The 25,665-nt window shown below is 38.3% G+C and overlaps 1 protein-coding gene across 4 annotated transcripts; it reads left to right on the forward strand.

Annotated features, from left to right (window-relative positions):
• The first annotated feature begins 244 nt into the window (after positions 1-244).
• UBQLN1 (ubiquilin 1) lies at positions 245-25,440 on the forward strand. Of its 4 annotated transcripts, none has more exons than XM_059492201.1 (11): positions 245-558; positions 12,528-12,679; positions 16,012-16,127; positions 17,465-17,727; positions 18,431-18,589; positions 19,194-19,437; positions 19,917-20,059; positions 21,022-21,105; positions 23,536-23,651; positions 23,966-24,134; positions 24,921-25,440. In XM_059492201.1, the coding sequence occupies exons 1-11, from the start codon at positions 394-396 to the stop codon at positions 25,071-25,073; spliced, it is 1,764 nt and encodes a 587-aa protein (XP_059348184.1). In that variant the 5' UTR covers positions 245-393; the 3' UTR covers positions 25,074-25,440. The 4 variants fall into 4 exon arrangements, with proteins under 4 accessions (XP_059348184.1, XP_059348185.1, XP_059348186.1 ...); XM_059492200.1 differs by having other exon boundaries at positions 246-558; positions 24,918-25,440; XM_059492202.1 differs by lacking the exon at positions 21,022-21,105 and having other exon boundaries at positions 24,918-25,440.
• The last annotated feature ends 225 nt before the right edge of the window (positions 25,441-25,665 follow it).

Below are 25,665 nucleotides of genomic sequence, written 5' to 3' on the forward strand. Positions count from 1 at the left end.
CCCAAAGCCACACGGGCGGCGGGAAGGCTCCGCTCGGTCACGCGCACCGGGCCCAGGCCCCGCCGCCGCACTCGGCCCTCGGCGGCGCGCGCGGGGCCGGCCGCGCGCACGGGCGGTGCCCCTTTCTAGTACCTTCCCCGTTGCGCTGCGTCATCACGGCGCGCGGCGGCCGGGGCGAGCCGTTTCCGGTGTCGCGGGCGCGGCGCGGCGCGAGCGCTCGGCTGGAGCCGCCGGGAGCCGACAGCCAGCAGCCAGGCCCCCTGCCCGGCCCGGCCCTGCCCTGCCCGGTCCTGCCCGGCCCTGCCCTGCCCCGGCCCGGCCCGGCCCTGCCCTGACTCGACCCGGCCCGGTCCTGCCCTGCCCTGCCCTGCCCCGGCCCGCCCGCACACGGCAATGTCGGACAGAGCGGAGGGGCCCGCGGGGGGCCCCTCTGGCTCCCCTGGCTCCCCTACCCGCGACTCCGCCGGTGTCTCCGAGCCGCGGATCATCAAAGTTACGGTGAAGACTCCCAAGGAGAAGGAGGAGTTCGCCGTTTCCGAGACCAGCAGCATCCGGCAGGTGAGGGGCGGCCGAGCAGGCTGAGGGGGCTGGCGGGGCCGCGCTGGGGCCGGGGCCGAGCGCCGCGCCGCCCGGCAGGGGAGCGCCGGCTCGCGGCTCCCGCCTCCGGCAGCGCAGGGCGAGGGCCCTGCCCGGTGACAAAGCAGCTTTTGCTCGCCCGGGTCGCGCCGGGCGCTGTTGGGCGAGCACCGGCACCGATCCCGGCCCAGGAGGGGGTAGTGGAGAAATGTGCCACCTCGTACCCTCCTCACCGACTTCTCTGCTGCGCTGCCGAGGGCCGGCTCGGAAGGGGCATGTAGCTCATTCGTGAAGTCACATCAACAATCTTCCAGCTCCCCTGTCGTAGGCAGGGCCACCTTCAGCTGGACCAGGTTGCTCAAATCCCCGTTTAACCTGGCTTGGAACACTTCGAGGGATGGGCCATCCACAGCTTCTCTGGGCAGCCTGTTCCAGTGCCTCACCACCCCCACAGTAAAGAATTTTTTCGTAATTGCTAATCTAAACCCACTCTCTTTCACTATGAAGCTATTGCCCCTTGTCCTGTCAGCACACGTTCTTGCAAACAGTCTTGCCTCATCCTTCCTGCAAGTTCCCTTCAGGTACTGGAAGGCCACAGTTAGGTCACCCCGAAGCCTTCTCTCATTTTCTAGCTGTGAGTTGTCCTGTTGAGCTGACTGGTTTTGGTGGTAGTTGTCTCACTGGCTGGCTAACATGACTATAGAAAACATATGCAGTCACTTGTATCTCTCTGTTTCCACTGTTTATTTTGATCTAACACTGTCTTTAGAAACAGTGAGTCAGCCTTCAACTTTGGGAAGTTGTAGCCTTGCAATGTATGTGTAAAATCTGCAGTCTCCTGTACTTTGATGTGCTAGTTACGGATATGGTACTTAGCATGGCGTGGTTATGTCAGATAACCAAGTTATTAGGGATTTTGTGCCTCCCTGTGAAAGCCTGTGCCACAGCTGCCTCTCTCTCGAACTAGTGACACCTGCTGATTCATCTGCACTGTTTCCTGCAAGTCTTATAGTTTTGTAGAAGGTTTGCTGTGCAAGTATTGACTAAAATTTCATTTATTTAAATTAGAAAGCAGCAAATCATAGCAAATGATACATGCTATCAAAATGTAAAAATGCAGTGTCCTGCCTATAAAGCACATAGACATCCCTCGATTCAGAACTTCTTTCATTTTCCATAGGATTTCCCAGTTTTCTCCTTGAAATGGCTCTAAATATGGCAATTTTGTGCTATTCCACATTTTTTGTGTGTTATTGGTATTGCAGACCTCATCAAAAAGAGATTACATGTCCTAAAGCACCACTAACGTCTAGATACAGAACTTGACATCATTCCTTAAGTGTGAGCTGAAGGACACTGTCAGGTTAATAGAAGAGATACAAAAGATGAAGTAAAGGCTCTGAAACTTCAAATGTAGTGCTAGCACTTCAACTAGACTGTCAGACTTTTGTTTCACCTAGCTGCTGTGAATAGAGAAAATGCTAGTATTTCTTTCAGGTTTTTTTGTCCTTAAGTCTAATCTACATTCAGCTTCGTTTTGTGGGTTTGTTTGTTTGCTTGTTTGTTTGTTTTTTTCCTTTCATACATCAGTGTTTGGGCTAGAAGTGTCCCAGACCTGAGTTTCATTGTGGTTTTCTCCACCTGCCAATGCATTGAAGCTGCTTTCTTTTCTTCTCTAGTCTTTTGGCAGCTGCAATGTTGTGTGCTGTGAGTTACTCTCTCTGCAAGCTCGATCTAGGCATTTCTCCTGAAAGTAAAATGTCTGTGTTTGCTTTTTAATGTTGTCCACTGCTTTCCCAGCAATCTCAGTCTGAAAGGGGTGCTTTTCATTTCTCTGTTCTCCATAGATTTGTGAGCAGCTTCAATGCAGTTTTTTAAAAAGTTTTTGCAGTTTTGGGGCTTTTGTTTTGTTAGGATATTTCAAAAGAGAGATTCATAAACTGAATCTAACCTGAGATTTGTGTTTGTCCTGTAAAGCATTCAGCCGTTAGTTGGGTCCTTTGGAAATAATAAACAGATTTACTCTGGCTGTGAATTTTGTAATGCATTTGACTTTCAACAGTTTGTTTCATATTTGAATACTGGTGGAGATGCCACGTTTTCAAATAAACAGTAGTCATAAACTGAAATGGTTGTACAGCCTATCAAGAGCATGAATTTTTACTGAAAGCAGTTATGCAACTTTAGGGAATTAACAGAGGACACTGCTTCAGATGTCTTTGTTGTCTACAGGTATCTTAAACTGTGAGTGTTGTCTCTCTTGGAACTGTTGTTAAAATATTAGGTCTGCAGTTATAAATTGGTGCTTGTGAAGTAAGATTGCCCTGCTGGGTTGACCATTGGATTGAAGTCCCAGGCAGTTAACAGCACTAAAAATGCGCTGTCCCTGTATTGTGACTAATATTGGCTTTTTTTCTTTAACTGCAAAAGTGAGCTGTTGATAGTAATAAGCATCAACAGTAGATGCAATGTTTCTAGAACTGGCCTTGAAAATAGGTTAATCTCAAATACCAGGCAAGTTGCACATCTGTTCAAATGCATCTGTGATCAGCAAGTGTTTTGTACAGTTGAGATAGGTGGGCCAGTAACTTGTCGGCTGAAAAAAAAAAAACCAAAAAAAAACCCAGCAAAAGAAACTCCCTCAGTATATTTCTATAGCTAACATTAGAACTTAAAGAATTGAGTTATTTCTTTATGGTCATTTCAGAATACTGCTAGAACATGAACCCAGATTTTCTAGGAAAGTATTTTGTGTCATCAGGGCCAAATTTAAGGGTAAAAAAAATTTTAAATTTTATGTTGCCCCATTAATGTAAACCATGTCTGCAACTTTTCTGTCAAGATTTTTTTTCCTGTATTGGAAGACTTCAGTAGAATAGATTTGTTACTGTGATACTGTGTTGTGCAGCTAGAACAGTGAGTATGCAGGTTGGTATGGAAAACAAACTAAGTACAAAGCTACTCTGGGAGATCAGTTGATTTACATTGGTGTCTGTCTGTCTTTTCTTTGAAAATTATTTGATTGTGCTTAGCACAGGTTGGCTCAGTATTAGGAGAAGGACCAAATGTTTGCATTCTTGACTGGGGATGATACTGATCTTTCTCAGAGCAGAGGCTTAATGAATACATGATGGGTAAAATATGTTGACTAGCTGACCCTGACAGTGCTGATACTCCGGCTCACTAAAACGGTTTATCTCTTGTCTTGTGTTTTCTTCCTTCAGTTTATTTTCTGAGTTCATGGCAGTACAGTCTTTGCAATTTCTTGCTTAGCAGAGTTGTCTTAATGTGTTTGGTAAAGCCTGAATGCAAAGAAAAAGTGTACTCATTTTAGGAGCAACTCAAGTCTTAGTGGATGACTTGAATTGTTTGAGTATTGAGGTGTTGGCACCGGTTACATGAAAAACTAGTTTTTTTTACCTTCATCATTTAGAATAAGAGAGTTTTAGAAGAGTTAAAGCTTGCTAATGCTTCTTGATGCTGTTTTAGTGCCCTGTGTTGAGATTTGCTGTATTTGTGGGTTTATTATAACTGGTCCAGAATAACTGTCTGTGCGTGTGTAGCACACTGAAAGATGCTGAGTTGTCCATTCTGTGAGCATTCCAACTCTGAGACAGAGTAACGTGTCTAGCTGTATGTTATTAACTTCTGGGCCAACAAGTGAATACAGTAATCTGTGCTAATAATTTCAGAAGCTTACAGTTCTTGCAGAGAATGATTGCCAGTCCTTTGATTATTATGATAATTTCAGAGCAATGCCCGTCAGAAAGAGTTAGTGAAATTGAGTTTAGCTCCACGGAAAACAGATTAGATCCTTTTGCAGGATTTGGGGTTTTTTCACCCCATTAGATCCTTTTGCAGGATTTGGGTTTTTTTCACCCCTTTTTGTTTAGCTTCAACCTTTAAATACAATATCTCTTCAGTGTGGAATACAGTTTTCAGTAACAGTATATTTGACAGTTTCTAGTGTGTTTTCTAAAGTAGGTGAACATAAATGTGCTTTCTGCACTAGACTAAACTACATATAAAAATCCCTGAGTTGCTTAATTTTAAGTATACATGTATCCATTGTGTTGAGACTACTGATTTTTGTCAAGTGGAGAGCTTCTAAATTTTTTATTGAAATTACAGTACTGTTTATGGTTGAAACTTTAAATCCATAAATCCAGGATTTCATTTTTGTGCCTGGATCTCACGATCCCAAACTGGTAGTGTTCTGCTTCATACAGATCACACAGGTGTAAATGTTAAATTGTTAAAGATTTGGATAGTTTGGTAGTGGAGCATCTTTCCTGGTTTGCATATGCTTTTAGTATTTTATGTAATATTTTCCCTTTTAAGAAACTGTACTTTATAGGAATTTTATTTTAACATGATCCAATTCTGTTTCACTGTTTTTCTGTAATCCAGGGATTACTGAATGCTATAAACCAAATAGGTTGAAACTCTATAATGGAATCCAGTCTGTTTTTTGTTTCCAGGATTGTGATTCAGGTTCTGTTCTCTCTCAGGTGTCTCAAGGCAGTTGAATACACTAAGCATTTAGTGTTAGGTTTTCCATCGTCTGGTGTTTCAGTGCATTGTGATTTTTTATGGAGTCTGTCTCGTGATATACTCTCATTACACTTATTTCTTAACCTGAGTTTTTTTCCCCCCTCATTTTGTGATATGAAAATTGTTTTAGAGCAATGGTAGGTGATTATTTTATAGAGTAACCTTCCGAAGTAAAAGTATGTTGACTTTTGTTGGCTTAGTTAGGTGTAACTCAGAGGCATCAGTGCCCATAGTACTCAACAGGTGTTTTCTGATAAATGACTGGCAAACAGAGTAAAATAAGTAAACCTATTTAAGTAGTAGTTGAAGTGTCTTTTGTGTAGATACCTCTCTGCATAACACTAAGACAGGTATATTTTAAATTATTTTTTATAAAGTGTTATCTATGTCAGATGCATTTGTCCTGCGAGTTTGTTTTGCTAAAATCCTTCACCCTCAGTCAGGGGTGTCACACAGTTTTAAAAAATTGCCATGTGTACAGTTCAAAATTGCCAACAGCATAGAAAACCTTAATGAATAATTAGCTGTGGTAAAAGTGTCATGTAAAGATTTTAAAAACCAATCAGTATTTCAATAAGTGACTATAAACCTTGTCTCTGTTAAAAGGGTCATTGTCTGGGAGTAAAGTTAGGGTAAAATCTTAAGAATTTGGAAGATATGGTTACATGGTGTTCTGGTTTTGACTGGAATAGAGTTCATCTTCTTAGTAGTTGGTATGGTGCTGTGTTTTGTATTAAGTGCAAGAATAATCTTGGTAACACACTGATTTTGGCTCTTCCTAAACTGTGTCTTTTTCTAAAACCCTGTTGTTTTTTAGGAACGTTACTTCCTAACTCAGTGACCCCACTGATACTTCCCAAACCACACTGCCTCTATCTTTCTCTCTCTCTCTCTCTCTCTCTGCCACCTTTTTCTTTCCCTCTCCCCCCTGAGCCTGAGTGCTTTATTTGTTAAATAATGTTGAATGTTGTATAAATTAGTTGAGTTGTAGAATACAGTTGAGAGTTTTCAAGACAAAAATAACACTGAAAAGAGGATTTGAAGCATTTTCTATTTTTATGCAGCACGAAAACCTCAATGAGTTAAGTTGAATCTTAGTGTCCTGTAACTTACAAAACTTTTTTCTCTTTTCACTCTTCTTAAGTTGTCAGTCAACCCAAGACATGCTGGAGAGGGGAGTTGGAAGCACAAAAGGTCAAGATCACAGGTCGAGATAAGAACAATTTACTGGAAACAGCAATGAGATAAGAAAACAAATATTAACAGAAACAATACTAATGGCAAAGGGTGCAAGAAAGTCAGTGATTGACACGAAAAAACTCCCTTGATAACTGACAATACTGGACATCTCCCTCCACCATGTTTTCTTGGCCAGAAGGAACCCCTCTTCCCTGGAAGAGTTTCCATTTCCCCAGCTGCTGTCAATGACAAGAGGTGGTATAAAATAACCTCCGGGTCCAAGCCATGCCCCCTTCTGGCTTCTGCAAAAGTTAATCTCTGGTGGTAGCAGTTATTGGTTTCTCTGGGTCTGGATTGAAGGCACTTGAGATGGTAGATCATGTTCAGACTCAAGTGTTTATTTCTTATCAGTGAAACAGTCTCACTACTGTGAGTTGGGCAGCTTTTCATCAGCAGGCACAAAATGGCTAACAATCTCTTGTTGCAAGGTCTTTTAAGACTAAACTATCCAATTAAGAACTGACACCTAGATTATTTTCCTTTTTAACCTAATAACTGATCTCACAGAGCCCACAATGCAGATGTTTCTGCCCAATTACAAAATGCCACCCAATCCCACAAAGAAGAAGGAAGAAGAAGCGTGAAGAAGAAACCCAGGATGATGCCCTGTGCCCTCCATATTGCTTCCATCCACAACATAGTAAAAATCCCAAACCCTAAATTTCTCACCAAGTGATAAACCTACACTACTCTCGATAATCTATTTCACACTTCTGTGGATTCTAGTCTATCTTGAAGTTGTAGGAAACTTCCTCCATGAATGAGGGTCAAAGTCAGCGCTCCCCTGGGGGTCAGGGCACCCCAGAGCAGACAGAGAAATATTCCTGCTGCCCTGGGTTTCCATGTGAACCCTTTCTTGGCCTGAGCCAAGACAGTGCTTATTTTCAGTTTGTGTTGCTTTGCCAGTGATCAGGTACATAACAAACAGGGAGAGAGTAGATTGCCAAGTGCTTTTAGGGGAGAAGCGTTGCTTCTCCAACAAAGGCTTGGCGAATTGGTAGTGGCTTGTTGAAGAATCCCTGAAGGGAATAGAAATGGCTAGAACTTTACACTACCATGTGCTGCTGCAGTTTGCCTTTATGGGCTGCTAGCCTTTTAAGCTCATCAAGAATCTGACTTTGTGTTTTGAAATGTGGTTTTTCTGTGAGTTTTATTTGATTGCAGGCATTTGAGGAAATAATTTTATTATGAAACTAGCATGGGTCATTGGCAAAGCTACCATAAGATAGTAACCCCATTAAGACATGAAGGACGGTACTCTTACATAGAAGCCTTAGTTTGTGCATTCTTTCTATCTATACTTTATCTGTTGTGGGCCAAAAGTGCTTGTATTCCTGCTTGAAATGATGAATTCTTGTCTTCTTTCCTGTATAGTGTCCTAGAGTTGTGCAATGAAACCCTGTTTTTACTGACTCACTTTAAGTCAGTTGTAAGATGTCCAGGTCATGATTCATCCCAAAAGGAAACCACAGCTATCAGCTGTGGCCGTGAGTGTGTTTGGTTCCTTACTTCTTGGGTCAAGACGACCTGTAACCATTAATTCTGTTGTATGAAAGAAAGCTGTAGCTCATAAAAGTTTACTTCTGAGACTGCTCAGTGTGGGTGTAAAACAGACTGGAGTTGAGTCAATATGCTTAACTGTGCATGTAACTAACTGTTGTTAGGAAAGACAGTTGAAAGTTTAAATATTATGGGTGTGTTTTGAAACAGCAGTGCCAAACAAAGTAATGCTGTTTCAAAATCTTTCTTTGTAGTAGAACTATTTGAGAGACTGCTGAGAATGAAAACTGCAGTTCAGCCTTCTATGTACAAGCATTTGCTTCCATGGCCTCTTCTGTTATGTTCAAAAAGGAGTTTCCTGTGCAGGGAGTCAGCAACCTTACTTTTTTATACAGTCATCTAGATAAAATTGTAGCTTCATATTTTCAAAGTAGTTGAAGTTTTTAGGGACCTGTTTTCTGTTAAAAAAACAGATGTTAATTGATGTTAATTGCCTAAGACCTCTTCCAGGTTGTTACTGTAATTTAATTTTTAAGTATGACTTACTAAGCTGAGGTTTAGAGAATTTGGGAAAGTATGTTTTAATTGATTTGTTTTCTTCTTTTTATTACTTTATCGCAACACTTTGTTTTGTGAGTGGATAATAAGATTATTACAGTTACTGGTTTTGATATCATAAAATGAGTCAACAGAAGCTTTTGAAACATTATATGGTTGTAATATGTCAAGGGAGAGTTTGAATGTTAATACTTTCACTTTACCTGGAATAACACTTTACCAGGTTCTTGCAAGGCCAGGTTGTCAGATGTTAATAGGTTAATGTTTAAATTATGGATCTGCTCTGCAAAGTGACAGTGCAAGACAATATCTGGTTTAGTCAGCTGTTCTACTTCATGTACATTCAGATATTTGCTTTGTTTGGTGACAAATTGTTTACTTTGTCAGGTACAGTATGCATTTTGTTCAACACTGGACATTAGCATTTTATGGTGTCCATCTGTACCTTGAAAAAAACTTGAGAGGCAATCAAGTCGAGCAGGTGTATGGAAAGTCCTAGATTGCTTCAGAGAGTTGCATTGTTTTTCTGTGTGTCTTAACAGTGAACAAAAAAAGGCAACTCTTGTTAATGGTGATTATTTTAAAGTTCTATGAAGATAAGGGTATTTGGCATGAAATTGAAAGTATACACAAGAAGTGCTGGTGTGCTGCTAAAAGGCACTGTGTGTTCTCAACATGAAAAACTATGCTGCTTTTGTATTTCAAAGCAAAAAAAAAATTTATGTAAACAAGATAGCTTGAGGTAAAATAGCAATTTGGGCAAAGGCCTTCAACAACACAAGCTTTGAATTTGTTCTAATTAATTCCAAATCTTCAAGTTGCCATGCTTTGAGGAGAATATTACCTTGAATCAGCTCAGTCTGGTTAAGATGCTTTTTACTTTTCTCCCTAGGAAAACCAGGCCTCTGACTAGACATTAGTCCAGTGTTTTAGTCTGATTCCCACTGTGTTTCTCTCCATGTATTTTTGTAATAGTCATGTAAAAAATTGACATGATTTTACATTATTTTTACTGTATTCAGTTACTAGAGGAGTACAGTGAACTAGTTTCCATGAACACACTAGGTTTCAAGTATGTTGAAACATTATTTTCACAACTTTGAATTCTTTTCTATGCCCAGATATGACTGAATGACCTTTGTGGTACCACAAAGTGTAGTATTATTGCAATGAAGTAAAACTTGCATTTAGAACAATAAAGCAAATGAGCTGACATTGTTGGTTGAATTGTTACATGATAATTAAAAGGATGAGTCACTGCATTAGGAGAATTGGATAGAAATGCTCATCCTTTCCAGCCAGTGACGCTGAACTCTTTCGGCTTTTGGTTTCCCCAGTGGATGAAGTATTTTAACTGTAATTTACATATACTGTTACTTAGTTATGTTATGCAAACTGAAGACCTAAACAACACCAAAATTATTTTTTTTAGAACTGCCTGAATTTCCATCATCATAATCTGTCATGGTTTAAACCCAGCCAGCAATTATCATGCAACTGCTTCCTCACTTTCTTCCTGCCTAGTGAAATGGGGAAGAGAATCAGAAAAAGAAAAAAAGGGTAAAACTCAGGGATTGATATAAGAACAGTTAATATTTAAAATAACAGTAGTAAAAATAACAATAATCACAGTAATGAACAAGAGAGAGAGACAGTAAAATGCAAGAGAAACAAATGGTGCACAGTACAGTGCCTCAGCACCCACTCTCCAATGCCCATCCTGTTCCCTTCACTGGCAAATCCTTCAGCCACACTGTCAAAGTTGGTGAGAGCAGGGGTTGGGAGAATGAAGAACCATCCCCTCTAGAAGATCAGGTTCAAGACCCATGGGATCTGATTACATACATCCATGGGCCCTGAGGGAACTGGGCAAGAAAGTAGCTAAGCCACTAGCCATCATATTTCAAAAGTTGTAGCAGTTCTCCATGGAAGTTCCCACAGACTGGAAAAGGCGAAACAGAACATCCATATATTTTTGGGAAAGGAAATTGGGAAGACTCAGGGTCAGTCTTACCTCAGTGCCTGGCAGGATCGTGGAATGGAACCTCCTGGAAATTATGCTAAGGAACTGGAAGGTAAGGAGAAGATTGGTGACAGTCAACACAGTTTCACTAAGGATGAATGTGATCGTTGCCTGTGATGGTGTTGCAGTGGTGACAGATGAGGGAAAAGTGAGTGCTGTTTTCTACCTGCACATATGTAGAGTGTTTGACACTGTGCCACATTACTTGTCTCTAAACTGGAGACCCATGTTTTTGACAAATGGACTGCTGAGTGAATAATGAATTTAAAGGGTTGTGGTGAATGGCTCATTGTCCATGAGGAGACCAGTGATGAGTGGTGTCCTTAGGGATTGGTACAGAGGCAAGCAATGTTTAACATCTTTGTCAGTAACATAGACATTGGGATTGAGTGCACCCCAACAATGTGTGCCAATCAGTGTGGGATGAATTAGGTGATGGAGGAAAGGGAAGCCAATCCTTGCCAGGCTTGAGAGGTGGGCTCATGTGAACCTCATAAAGTTCAACAAGGCCAATTGCAAGGTCCTATACTTGGTTTGAGGCAATCCCAAATACAAATACAGGCAGGCTGGATTGGGAGCAGCCCTGAGGAGAAGGACCTGGGGGTGCTGGTGGATAAGAGGCTGGACATGACCCAGCAATGTGTTCTCACAGCCCAGAAAGTTGATTGTATCCCAGGCTGCATCCAAAGAAGCATGGCCAGCAGGGAGAGCCAGGAGGATTCTGCCTCTCTGCTGTGTTCTGCTGAGACTCCCCCTGGAGTGCTGCATCCAGCTCTGAGGACCCTGGCAGAGGAAGACATAGACCTGTTGGAGTGAGCTGGGAGGAGTCCACCAAGATGATCAGAGGGCTGGAGTCCATGTCCTGTCAACACAGGCTGAGACAGTTTTGTTCATCATGGAGAAGAGAAGCTCCAGGGAGATGTTAGAACTGCCTTTCAGTCACCAAAAGGGACTTACATGAAAGATGGTGAGGGACTTTTTACGAGGGCATGGAGTGATGATATGAAGGTAATAACTTTACCCTCTTTAATATTAAGAAGAAATCCTTTACTGTGAAGACGACTGGTACAGGTTGCCCAGAGAGGTGTGGATGCCCCATTGCAGGAAGTGTTCAAAGCCAGACTGGACTTTGAGTAACCAGGTCTAGGGAAAGGTGTCGTGCCCTTGGCAGAGGAGTTGAAACTAGATGATCTTTTTGTTCATTTTCAACAATGTTTTTAGGATTCTGTCTTCCATATGTGTAGAGGATTTTCTTCCTCTGCCTCAGGAAAAAAGATAAAATAAAGCGTATGAAGTTAATCTATTATTTAAGGTGTTTTTGACAGTTAACACTTAGTAAGCAGTCTCTTTTGTAAAAGGTCTTGTATGGCAATGATTTCTCAGTGAATGAAAAATGTGTTTATTCACTGTGACCTGGGCTGTAACTTCATTTTATGTAGCCGTGTCATGCATTAAATGAGAAAGCAGAGCCACTTAAAGTATAACTTTAGTCTGTGTGGCAAGGAATGTTAGTTTTGACACGTGGAAGGGAGGCAGCAAAAATACATCTAAGGAGAGAGTATACTCAGTTCAAGCAAAAGTCTAGACAAATTTATCCTCTTTATGGCATTGCGTCTTCAGTTCTTCAGCAGTGGATGGCTTCAGTGGTATGCACATTTGTATATGTGTACTTGCTAGTATATAATTATAGGCATACTTTACCATGTATATACATATGGGTGTGTTTAAGTACTGTATATACTAGTATTTATTCACATCATGGATGCATGCTTGATTGAAATCACAGTAGTCTTCAAGAGAAATCAGATTTTTGTTGTCACGACTTGTGGAACTAATGATCTAGGTATTAAATTCTTAAGATTTCCTTTTCTGAACAGCAAAGAAATATTTTCCATCTTCCTGTGGACAGAAAGAAGTTCAGGAAACAAAAGTATTTCTAGTTTGTGAAATACAGAATATGCAGTACAAGTGAGGTAATATAGCAAATGTAAAAAACAGCTTGTTCTTAAATTATTTTTTAAAATATCAGTTCAGTATTTAATTATATAAATGTATAATATTAATTTTTTTTGTTTAGTTCAAGGAAGAAATCTCTAAACGTTTCAAGTCCCACACTGATCAGCTTGTGTTGATATTTGCTGGAAAAATTTTAAAAGATCAAGATACTTTGACTCAGCATGGAATTCATGATGGACTCACTGTTCACCTGGTTATCAAAACACAGAACAGGTAATCTTAATAACAAGTGGTCTTCTGTTTACCTCTAGAGAAGTTTAAGTGCTCTGTATTATTAATAGCTTTCTGTTGGGCAAAACTAGATTTGACTAAATCACCTTAATCAGCTCCTTAGTTTCAGCTGCTGCAGGACAACAGTGAGGTTATGAAATTACACTGTTTTTTAAAATTTATCTCATATTTTATTTTGATTTATGTTTTTAAATATATTTCTTTTACTTTTTCTTTAGGTTTTTTGGGGGGGGGTTTGGTTTTTGTTATATAGCTTTTTTTTTTGTTCAAGCTGTGTGAAGTGAAGTGCCCAAAAATCTTTCCAACAAGTAGAGCAATAGATCCCTCAAAAGCAGTTTGCTATTAGTCAATAACATGTTCATTCTTTTAGAGTGAAAGTGGTTTTGCTTCTGTTCTACTTAGGTCTTTTCTGTTTATGGTGAGGATCCCCTCTGATGTGAAAATGTCTTATGTTGAAGGAAAGAGCATGGAGTGTAGGAGAGAACAGAAGTAGACTTTGCCTTTCAAGGCCTTACCAAGACGCCAAGGCTGGCTACTAACATTAGCATTAAATACAAATTCTTGTTGAAATTAGTATCATTAACATTCAATGTAGGTATTTTTTCAAATTGATACCTTCAGTTCTATATTCATGCCCTGGAAGGATTATGTTCTCTGTCCTGGAGTCAAAATACATGTTTGTACTGTCAGAGGCGTCCCTTTCCTGCCTTTGCCTCCTCCACCTGAAATTTAGGCTGATACAAGCCATGCCAGTCTTGAATATGGTATTAGGCAATACTGCAGTTCTGTTCTTTTTGCATCTGAGTGAGTATTCTGCTGTTGCTATTTTTTTGTTGTTGCTTTTTTTGCCTGAAGTCCTAAGTATGACAGAGAGGCACCATGAGTACTACTAGAAGGATGCTTTGACTTGCACAATCTTCAGAGGGTTTATAGTTTGGACCTACTGTAGCTCTACATACTGAAATACACCCCTGCCTGCCTCTTGGGCCTTCTTGCACTTTGCCTCTGAGCAGAGGAACCCTCAGGAATGCAAATGTCAAACATGTGGCTTTTGGGGAATTTTCAGTGTTCCTGCATCTGTCTTATCAGCATTGCACTCCATGTCTTCATTCATGCCTGCTTTTGTTTGAATCATTTTAGAAGGCTGTATTTCTGCTATCTGCAGAATGTTTGAATCATTGGGAAAATGAAGTATGAACTAAGAACTACAGATCCTTTGCATGTACATGTGCTGTGTTCAAATGATGCATTGAAGTTTGCACCTACTAGCTTTACTTGAATAAACTAAAAACATGGTAAAACCTGCTGGAGAGAATGTAAATCAGCATTGTCCTGAAATATCTCAGTTGTATTCTTGCTAAAATATCTATATTTTATGCTTGTCTTGAAAGACAAGATTTAGACCCTGCCAGTGTGGCCTGGAACATGCTGATTTTGCTGATTTTTGGCCCTGAGTATCAAGATTGATTTGTTCCCAGGTACTTTGGTATGCTCTGCCATTTACTTTTCTGTTGACTCTTGCTGTTACTGTTGCTGCTGTGTATCTGAAAAAGTCAAAGTTATTTTCCAAAACTGGATCTGAAAGTGATCTTTTCCCTTGTAAACTATGTTATTAGATTTGTAATTTCAATATGGGACTCTTCATATATCCCAGCCACATGCTTGTTAAAAAAAAGATTACTTTTTCTACTGTGCTACATTTTCTAGACTGCTACAGACTTTCAGTGCACTCTTGTTACCTATCTTCTACAGTGTTAGAGTAGCAGTGAGTGATTAGCAATAGGCAGTGAAGATAAATAGAATTTCTGAGTAGAGTTCTAGGTCAACAGGTGTCATTTGTTCACGTGTGCTTGGAGGAAACATAATGGCAAAATGGTTGTAAAAGGCGATGTGCACTTGACAGGAATATAGCTGAAAGACTGAAGGCTCAAAGGCTTGAAACTCACATGAACCTTAATCTTCAAAGAATATGCTCCAGTTTGTATGGGAGCACTATTGTACTTCAGCTTTCAGTGTCACCTACTTTTCTGTCACACTTTTGAGAACCTTTAATGTCTATTACATAAAGCAGCATAGTTGCTTCTCAAAATAGTTTCTCAGCTGAAAATACAAATAGGATTTGATGCTTCTTGTTTTTACTTTGCTTTTGGAGGAAAGATGTGCATATTTTCTAGATAAAAGAAAACTCAATATCTCTAGCAGGAGAATCACAATCAGTATACAGTCTATAATCTTTCTCATTCAAGTTACAGCTGCTTGGCCAGTTATAGTCATCTTGTGTTCAAAGTTTGCAGTTGCTGATAATTAAGTTAAAGAACTCTTAGAAACCTCAGGAGAATCTATGCTTTAAAGCATCTTTCTGGGGTTTTTTTGTATGGTTGGGGTTTTTTTCTGGTGTTTGCTTGAGTGGAGCAAGTGCAGAGTTATGTTATAGGAGAAAGGTCCTCCAAGGTGAACTGAAGTATGGAGTCTAGTGTACTGCCAAATTCTCAAATCTTTTTGTGATGTCTGAATTCGTAGTTTTCAAAAGTATTTTATTCTGTAGTACTGCAAATATAGGCATTTATTGATTGTTGAACCACAGTGGAGAATTGATTTAGATTTCAAAGCAGTCTCTTTTCTTTAGAACAGAGAGGTCAGGTTAACTTTATTCGAGCTCAATTCCTTGATCTCTTTTACTGCATGGCAGCATTTGTCTTTCTGCCTGCAGTAGAAGAGTGTGATGAGTACACAGCCTGGGCAGGCTTTAGTGCCTGTGCTAAATTATGCTGGCTTTAGTGTCATGTGATCTTATTATCAGCCTTTTTTTGAAGTCTGAAAGGTTTGAGCGTTTGAGATTTGTCTTATAATAAAATGTGACATTAACTGAATTTCACATTCAATAAAGCATCCTATTGGAGATGTGGCATGAAATAAATTCTGCATTAAATTTGTCAGGCTTTATTTCTTGAAGGTGTGGGCATGTTATCAGTAGTATGTGAGTATAGTGAAATAAGACATGGATCCTTAAGGACAGAGAAAACAATTAATTGGCAAGCGTCATGGGGTAGGATGAGAAGGTGGTAATAGCTACAGTGATACCTATCTGTTTTTTCACTATATAAAACTACTGTTCTGAAAAACTGATGACATAACAGGTGTCTGAGAAAGATTTATTACAGGAAACCATGTGGGGATAACTGGAGTTATCCCTGGGTTATGACCAAGAATCTAAATGTAATTTAAGATTCTGAAGTAAAATACTTTAGCTACAAATGGCACTACTTAAAATAACTTGTTACACTCTACATAAAGTTTTGAAATTGCTTTTTTAGATCACAAGACCACCCAACTCAACAGGCAAACACCTCTGGGAGTACTGCTACCACATCAACATCAAGCAGTAGTACCTCAACGCCAGCATCAACAAATAGTAATCCCTTTGGCTTGGGTAAGAATATTTGTTATGTGGAATGGTGGGTATCTTCTCTTGGATTCCACTAATTGTGCCCAAACATTTATCGCAATGTAGACAAAACTTGAAAAACAAAACCCAAACAAACACATCAGCCAGAAAATTAATTACAGTTATATACTCAATTGGCTGTAGAAGGTTTCTGATCAGTCAGTTACCAAAGGAGAGTTGTTTCATTAGTTTTACAGAGAATCATGAAATAGTTTGGGTTGGAAGGGATACCTGTTAAGGTGATCTATTCTAAACTCTGTGCAATTAGCTGGGCCATCTTTAACCAGGTTAAGTTCCTCAGAGCCCCATCCAACCTGACCTTGAATGTTTCCAGAGGTGGGGCATCCATCACCTCCCTGGATAAACTGTTCCAGTGTTTCACCACAAACTTCGCTACAAGGTTTGTACTATTTCACCTTCAGTGGTAAGGTGCTACTGATGTTTTATTTTGGCACTATGGGTAATGAAACACCTTCCAATGTCTTTGTACTACTTAAAGTGCATCTGAATTCCTGTTATCTGAATACAGATGAATCATAGAAGTTTGGACCTGTGACATGAAGCCAAGATCTGCAATAAAAGCAACAAAATTGCTGCTAATCTTACAATTAACTGTTTCTCAGGTTTCAAGTCTGATAGTATTAAGAGTCTTCACTTCTGTGAATGAAGAGGCTGCAGTCTGTTGATTTAGAAATTATAATCTGTTTCCATAGTTGTGGTGGGGTTTTGTTTCATTCTTTTTTGTCTTTTGTTTTGCATTTGGGAGTGGGGAAGAAGTAGAATTGGAAAAGCCAGTTATAGTAAGCAGATGATTTCTTGGGTTTTAATTGTTCTTTGGTCTGTTTAGTACTTTCTGAAACTTTTTATCTGGATACAGCAAAGCACAAAAATTCAAAACATAATTTCCTCTTGGTACGTTATTACCAGGAGGAACACAAGTTTTACATTTAAGTGGAATTGGAAATATTACTCATATCACTCTTAGTTACAGTTTAACCAAGAGGAGACAGATAAATGATTACTACAAATGCAGTTGTTAAATGTTGCTGGAGGCTCATGGACCTAAAGCCCCCAGTCTCAAACATTTCTTGTATCTTGGCTTTGGAAAATGAGAAGAAAAGCTGTTGGAATTATAACAAATTTTATTTAAAAATAAAGTTTATTTAAAAATAAAGTAACTCCTGAACAGCCTTGAAAAAGATGGGACTTTCCATTCATTTTTGTTACTTTGAAGTATGAGATATGTTCAAGTATTTTGTATTTAGAAAAAATCTGGATGTGATTGGAAGTATAGTCAGTCACATTTTTTCATCCTCTTGAAGGTGGCCTTGGAGGTTTAGCAGGCCTGAGTAGCCTGGGCTTAAATAGTTCAAACTTCTCGGAGCTGCAAAGTCAGATGCAACGACAACTTATGTCCAACCCGGAAATGATGGTTCAGATAATGGAGAATCCATTTGTTCAGAGCATGCTTTCAAATCCTGACCTGATGAGGCAGTTAATTATGGCTAACCCTCAAATGCAGCAACTGATACAGAGAAATCCAGAAATCAGTCACATGCTGAATAATCCAGATATAATGAGACAGGTATGTAAAAAGATCTATTAGTTCATGACTTGTGATTCTGCTGTTACGTAAACGACAGAGCCAGAATTGGACATACTTAGTGGAGCGTGTGAACATTCTTTAAGTATTTAGTCTTGCTCGAAATCTGTAAAAGGTTGCCATAGACAACCAGTGTCTACATATCTTGTTGTTAATGTCCAAAATAGACTGATATTTCAGAAAATCTGCAGCATAGTTTTTGAAAGTCACTGAATACATGTCTTCTGAGGCTAGAACTGGATGTGGCTGTCTGCCCTTGAAACCTGTTGTCTAGCCAGGAATTTTACCATAAGTTGTAATTCTCCAAAATTCTGCATATTTTCATTGTGTCACTGTGGGTACTTCTAAATGTTTTTTAAATTAGAAGATAGATAAGTTGTATCTTATGGCAAAATGTACCAAAACCCAAAGAGATTAATAGATGCTTTTGAAATTCTATGTATTTATTTTAAATTTCATATTATAGGCTGCCTGCTGTAATGATGTTAGAAACAGTAAGAATTATGGTAGAATGCTGGCTAAATACTGAATTGTGTTGATTCACACTGTGCCGACAGGTTGATTCAGCTCTATTCATAATTTTAAACTGGGTTAGACAGGGATGACTGAGATATTACCAAATGCTGACATTTTCACTTTAGAATGGATTTCTTATTAATACAGATTAAACGTTCCACTTCTCTAGACACTAGAACTTGCTAGAAACCCTGCAATGATGCAGGAAATGATGCGAAACCAGGACCGAGCTTTGAGCAACCTTGAAAGTATACCAGGGGGATACAATGCCTTGCGGCGTATGTACACAGACATCCAGGAGCCAATACTGAATGCAGCACAGGAACAGGTGAGAAAAGATTACAAATGACACAGAAAGGACATACTTAATATTTAATAAAAGAATTTAAGTAATTAAAATGTCCAGATGTTTATTTGACAAAACAATTTCTGAAACTTGAAGTTGTTATGTAGCCTTTTACTCTTGAAAGATCTTTAAAAATCGTGTTCTTCTGAGCCTGAAGAAATACAGCTATCACTTTTTGTGACTGAGAAGCTATTTTAAAGTTAATAGATTTGCTTGTTACTTAATTTTTAATTCCTTTAATTTAGTGCCTTAAGATTTGGAGGTCCGGTAAAATCCTTTTAAGGATGTGTTTAGTAATTTTAAACTGAACGTGAGAAGAATAAAAGATTTTAAAGTCAGAAACCAGTATGCAAGACACAATTTTACTCTGATCAAAATACAATGCAGTGGCAACACTATTTTTGAAAAGAAATGTGATTTAATTTTTTGAGGGAGTCCTAGTATCTCTCAGTGTTAGTGTATTTTCACAATATTTACATTTAATTACTGTAGACTGGTGAGTATAACTGATTAGAAGCCATAAATGTTTATTTTCTTGTATGATTTATAAATTTGTAGAATGATAAGTGTTTGCTTTCCTTTGTAGTTTGGAGGTAACCCATTTGCTTCTTTAGTAAGCAATGCATCAGCAGGAGGGGACAATCAGCCATCTCGTACAGAAAATCGAGATCCTCTGCCAAATCCATGGGCTCCTCAGTCCAGCTCACAGACTTCCACAACAAATACTGTCACTACTGGTGAGAGCAGTGGCAGCAATAATGCCGAAAGTAGCACTTCAGGCACAATGGGACAGAGCTCAACTGGACCAAATTTGGGACCTGGGCTTGGAGGTGTGTTTGTTACTGCAACTGTTTATATTTGCACATACGTGCAAACTTACTGAAATTATTTTTTCATTAGACAGAGAGTTTTTGATTCAGTTTTTATTGCTATTTACTTTTGTAGAACATTTTACTGTTGTTAAAGTCCTCTGAAGAAAAATAAAAAAAATAGGAAAAATAATCTAAGTGATAATAATACTTAAAATAACAAAGGTAGCGATTCTGCAGATGAATTGTAGTATTTTTTCTGTTCTAAGGCAAATGGGAAAACAGGTAATAATGTGAATAGTTGATGGGAATGTGTGTTCGGTACAATGTCTGTCTTAACTTTTAGGGTAGATGTGTCTATGTAAATAGAACAGCACTGAGGTAAGTTTCAGGGTCTTAAACTCATGAAAACCAAGTGGTTATATTCTGGGTTTAGATAGTCTCCTTTCTCTGATGATAATCAGAATGCTTACTAACGTGCCCTTTACCTTTTCTTTAAGCTGGTATGTTCAATACACCAGGAATGCAGAGCTTATTACAGCAGATAACAGAAAACCCACAACTTATGCAGAATATGTTGTCTGCACCCTACATGAGAAGCATGATGCAATCGTTAAGCCAGAATCCCGATCTTGCAGTACAGGTAAATTGCATTTAGTATAGCAATATATTGTGTGTATTAAAGTAAAAAAAGACAAAACCCAAAAGCTCAAAAATTGCCTGTGGCAAATGGGCTAATTTTTAGTGTTAATTCCTAAGTAATTTTAGTGTTAATTCCTAAGTAATTACTGAAATTATTAGCTGCTTACTTTCAACAATTTGTTGCCTTGAGTTTCTTCACTTTGTAGTTGGATACCATGCCTGATATGCTTCAGAAATCATCATGGGGTTGTGTGAACTTGTGATCCAGCATTAGAAACAGACAAAAAAAGTGCTTTCGTTATGAATTAAGGTAGAGCTAATGGTAAATAAATACCCTCTCTAGTCTGGGGGAAGTGAAAGGAGGAGACTTGGTGCCCTATCTAGATATTACTCTGTTTTGAACTTCTTATTTTTGACTTGTGCCTCACTGTAAAAGTAGAGATGCTGTTTTATGTATGGTGGTGTAGAAGTGCTTTGAATTTTTATTTAAAGTGGTAATATTGAAGCTCAGATTATGAACTGACATTGAAAAAATATTACCTCTTCTGTGCTAAATATTCACTTGGAAATATCCTTGACTTCAGGTGATATTTACAGCAAAGCTATTACTTAGATTTTTGGTGGAGGCTGAACAGAAAAGTATTTTCTTGTAATACTTTGCAAGACTGCCTTATTTGTATCTGGAAATCCATTCACTTAAAAGAAAAAAGGAACCAATGAAGCAAAAGTGAAACAAAAAAAACAAAACCAAAAATCCTAAAAAAACCCCCACAAAAAAACCCCACCAAAAAACAAACAAAAAATACATACACCCCCAGAAAGTTTTGGCCAAAGGAGTAGATAGATGATTATTATTCTGTGAGGTAATTTTCATAGACTATTACTGTATTATCCGTAGTTGCTTTAAAACCTCCAGTGGTTTTTACTGCTTGATCTTTGAAGTTAAATATTTTTGTCCTATAGATGATGTTGAATAATCCTTTATTTGTTGGAAATCCTCAACTTCAGGAACAAATGAGACAACAACTTCCAACTTTCCTTCAGCAAGTAAGATGAGATACTAGCTCTTAATAAAGGTCTTCAAGTCAATGAGCAATATATTTGGTAAACTGGTGCCTGTCTTTGATTTGGCTAATAGCTAGATTCTGTAATATATTCTCATTAGCTTTAGATACTAAGTTAGATTGTCCCTTAATTATATTCTTGCTAATGTCTCCATCTCTTTCAAAAGTTAAACCTGTTGTCTGTGACTAGCATAACCACTAACATTTGTTCTTGCTTCTTTGCTTAGAAGGAATAAATACTCTTACTGCACACCAGCCAGAAAACGCCTGTTTGTGACAAAATTTGTTTTGGAAATTAAAAAGAATAGTACTTTTCACAATGCTAGTTAAAGTTTCAGTATGCTTTTCTCATGCTTTTCAAACCTGCATTAAATATTTGGAAAAGAGGTCCTCGAGCATATCTTGAAAGACCTAAGTCATTAGCTAATTTAAAAGAAGTGGGTTCTGCAGTCTTTCCTGGAAAGATTGCTGCACCATTATCTTCTGCTCATACCAACATTGTGTTTGCAGCCCAGGTATCTGCTTAGTATTAGTTGCCACAGTGTGTAGTAGTACTTGTTTCCTAAATAGAAGCAAGCAAGATTTTTGTAGGAATTAAAAAGCTAATCCACTGCATGAATTCTGTCATTAGGCAGTCGTTGCAAATCATTGTAAATATGTGTTTCCAAGATCTCGCTGCATGCAGGAGGTTTTATGAGTAAAATAATGAGAATGTACATGAATTACAGTAGCATGTTCAGTGTTCAGAAGATAGTTTATATTGTTTGAACCACATAAATGGCTGTGGTGTTTTGTATTGCCACTGCTTTGTAATGACTCAGTAGTAGCTGAGGAGCCAGTACATTTATGTTTTGAAATCTGTGAATAATTGGTAATTAATGAATGCACAGTAGGAATCATATCTTGTTTCCTTTGTGTATCGCCTTCTGTTATTACCACCTTGGAATTTATCTGCACTAATAGTTCTCTGTTGTATTCACTGTCTGAAGTTAGATGATTAACAGATTTGCAGGTGAGGTGTGGAGAAACAGCTGGATATTCTCAGAATGTTGGTAATATTTCAATTTGTGTTTTCTTGCTTATCTACCTGTGTTTATATTGTGGGACTGGAAGACAGAAACCATGGAATCTGCATATTGGAAGACATCTTTTGCAATTAAGGGCAATTGCCCAGCAGAATTAGGGAAGAATGGCTGCTACTGGAATTAATAACATTAATAACATTAATAGAGATGAGATCCAGGTCACCTAAGTGCTCTAAGAATAGTTGGGCCAGCATTTATGTAAGACAGCTTCAAATATCAGACTGTAAGTCAAGATTTAAATATTTTCATAAAGTGGTTGCAGCAGCTGTATTTGGAGACCCCAAAATGTTTATCTCTTTAAATCTGAGTTATCTTTTCCATATACTATTCATTGTTTTGTTGACTTTTAGCTATCATGAAGATAAAAGTCCAAGAGATTAATGGAAAATATTAATTGCTCTTCTGAAGTCTCTTTAGGCACTCAGATCAGAGTTCTTCATGTCCTGTGCTGCAGTTCTGCTCTGCAGTAGGGGAAGTTTCACCTTAATCTGTGATTTCCACATTAATCAAATGTGGTTTTTCAGCAAAAGAAACCTGGTCTAGTTGCCAGGGGAAAGCTGCCCAGATTAGTAAGCCTATCTGCTCTTTGGTCTGATTATCAAAACCTGTTATTTGTAACTGAAACATTGCTTTTCATGTACCTGTTGCATCTCTATGCAAAGGTGAGCATAAGCCACTAGTTTTGTGTCTAAAATAATTAGGCTTTTGGATATTTCATTTCAGACATGAAAAGGATTTGCATTCTAAATTATTTGATGATGTAAAAGCATATTTGTAATAGAAGTCACAGTCGACAGAGAACCCTTGAATATTATACATTTGCTTGTTGGTATATTTTCCAGTGTGTTTGTTTACATTTCAGGCTGTAAGAGCAATACAGATAAGATATGTACAAATAGTCACAACCAAATTGCTGTGATCTGAAATCAGCTAGGAAAAAGGAACTTAGTATTTTTTCTTAGGTGTTTTTTGGTCAAATTTCATGATGTTCAGCATTGTTGCTTACTAGTAGTATGATACAGGAGACTGATTCTAAAATAATGTACTAACACAGTCTTGAAGCCTTTGAAAGATTGAAATCTGTAACGAAAAATACTTCTCTTGTATAATTCTTGTTCAAGAGACTTTTTCTACATCTAGAGAGTTCATTCATCGCCTTCTATGGAAGTTTTCTCACAGAAGAAAAATAACTGAAGGATTTCCTGTAATATTCAACTACAAAATCAAAAGCCAAGTTCTGAAATTATGTCAGATTCTATGAGACATCTAGCAATAAAAATTACCTTGAAACATCTACATATACTGAAGAGTTTCTCTCCTTCTCTTAGATGCAGAATCCTGACACCTTATCAGCTATGTCAAACCCCAGAGCAATGCAGGCTCTGCTACAGATTCAGCAGGGCTTGCAGACATTAGCAACAGAAGCACCGGGGCTTATACCAGGGTAAGAATTGATCTTACAAATTTGGACAGGAAGTCTTCCCTTGTTTTGGTTACTCTTTTTAGATTTAGAGATTTATACAGCCTTTATTAAAGATTCATCCTCTTGCCTTTTTTAGTTTAACCAAATTTTTTTTAGAATCTGTCGCATTTGTCTGCTGTGCAATTCTAAACAGTGATAACTCTGGGCTTTTTCTCAGTACATTACTCAAATTGTTATCCTCTCTTTCACAGAATTTGTACCGACTAATTAATGAGAAGAGACAAACTAGTGTTTATTATTCAAGTGGTATATTTCTTTTTCTGTAATTTATACAGGTTTAATCCTGGTTTGGGTGGAGGGGGAAGCAGTGGAACTTCTACAGCATCCACTGTACCTAGTTCTGTTTCCACTGAAAATACAAGTCCAGCTTCAGGAACTGCTGAACCTGGTCACCAACAGTTTGTCCACCAGATGTTGCAGGCACTTGCTGGTGCAAATGCTCAGGTAATGTACATCATTATATTTAAATATTTTTGCTTTTATTCTTAATTGTAAAACACTGGAAAGAAGACAGGTAGTTGAGGAGAGAGCCCACTGGATGCTTCTGGTCAACCCAGGTCAGTAGAAGAGGCTTAAAAGTGCTATTTCAGCTGTGCAAGTAAATACTGAAAAAATACATCCTCTGTCCTGATGAAAAACATGCCTCTGAAGGTCATATCATTAAGACAATGCAGGATTTTGCCATGAGTTTGTGTAGTCAGGATCTTCCTATAAAGCAAAGCTAAGAGTTTGCCTTAGACTCAAGCTTTCTAACAATCAGGATTTTGGTAATTTTAGTCAACAGATACTTGAGAGTGTTACAAAAGTGGTCATCTTTATGTTGAAGAAAAATAAAGCCTGTGATGTTCAAGATTGCTGACAACATAATCTTTGCTGTTCCACATTGCTAGGTTGAACTCTGTTTTGTTTTAGAAAAAAGATATGCATATCTTTAAGAAACGGTTCATGGACATACATGTACCAAATTTAATGTGACTCCTCCACTATTAGTCAGTTTTTCCTGGAGTTCAGGAATGGTATGTAAGTGTAGATAATTTGATGTTGCTGACTTGTTAAAAAAAATTTCTTTAGTTGCTAATTGAATTTATCTGAATATATTTTTTGGAATTTGAAAAAGGTGTAGTCAAAAATTAGAAAAGACAGAGTGGTGCCAAACCCACCTGTGTTTAAATTGTGTATTTTGCTAAATATGTATTATGCTTTTATAGCTTGAAATTTTGTTCTTAGCAGTTACAAAATCCAGAAGTTCGATTTCAGCAACAACTGGAACAGCTGAGCGCAATGGGCTTTCTGAACCGTGAAGCAAATTTACAAGCACTAATAGCAACAGGAGGAGACATCAATGCAGCTATTGAAAGGCTGCTTGGCTCTCAGCCTTCATAGCAGTGTTTCTTTTAACTTGAAAAATGTAATTTATTTTTGATAACAGCTCTTTAATCTTTCAGATTGCTTTATTTCATTCTGACTCTTGGGATTGTCTTGTTATATAACTAAAACCAATCTGATGCATTTGAAGGTGGAGTGCAGTAGTTTTCTTCAGACATTGGGAATCAATGCATTTTCACTTTTGAGTGCATCAATTCTTTTGTTCAGCATTATTTGTGATTTTTTGGAAACAGTGTCAGCTTTCACAGTTGGATGAACAAGTTTTGTCTGACCTACAAATGGCCAATTTATTTACTACTTAAACAGTATCCTTCAATAATAATTTATGTAGATTACACATTAAAAAGGAAACAAATTAATTGAAGCTGTGGGTACCAATACTGCTTATTGTGATTTAAGCATGTTTTATTCTCTTGACTAGCAAAATGCTGGAAGATTTATACCACTTGAGTAATCTACCATCTTTTACTTTAATTTGTCTAAGGTATAAACACAATATATACAACAGAGATGGCTCATTTCTAGAGATGTACACAATATAATAGAGTGAAATTGTAAGCAATGAAAAAACAAACACAAAAACCCCCAA

This window comes from Ammospiza nelsoni, chromosome Z (assembly GCF_027579445.1).
Source record: "Ammospiza nelsoni isolate bAmmNel1 chromosome Z, bAmmNel1.pri, whole genome shotgun sequence".
In the NCBI taxonomy this organism is placed as follows: Eukaryota; Metazoa; Chordata; class Aves; order Passeriformes; family Passerellidae; genus Ammospiza; species Ammospiza nelsoni.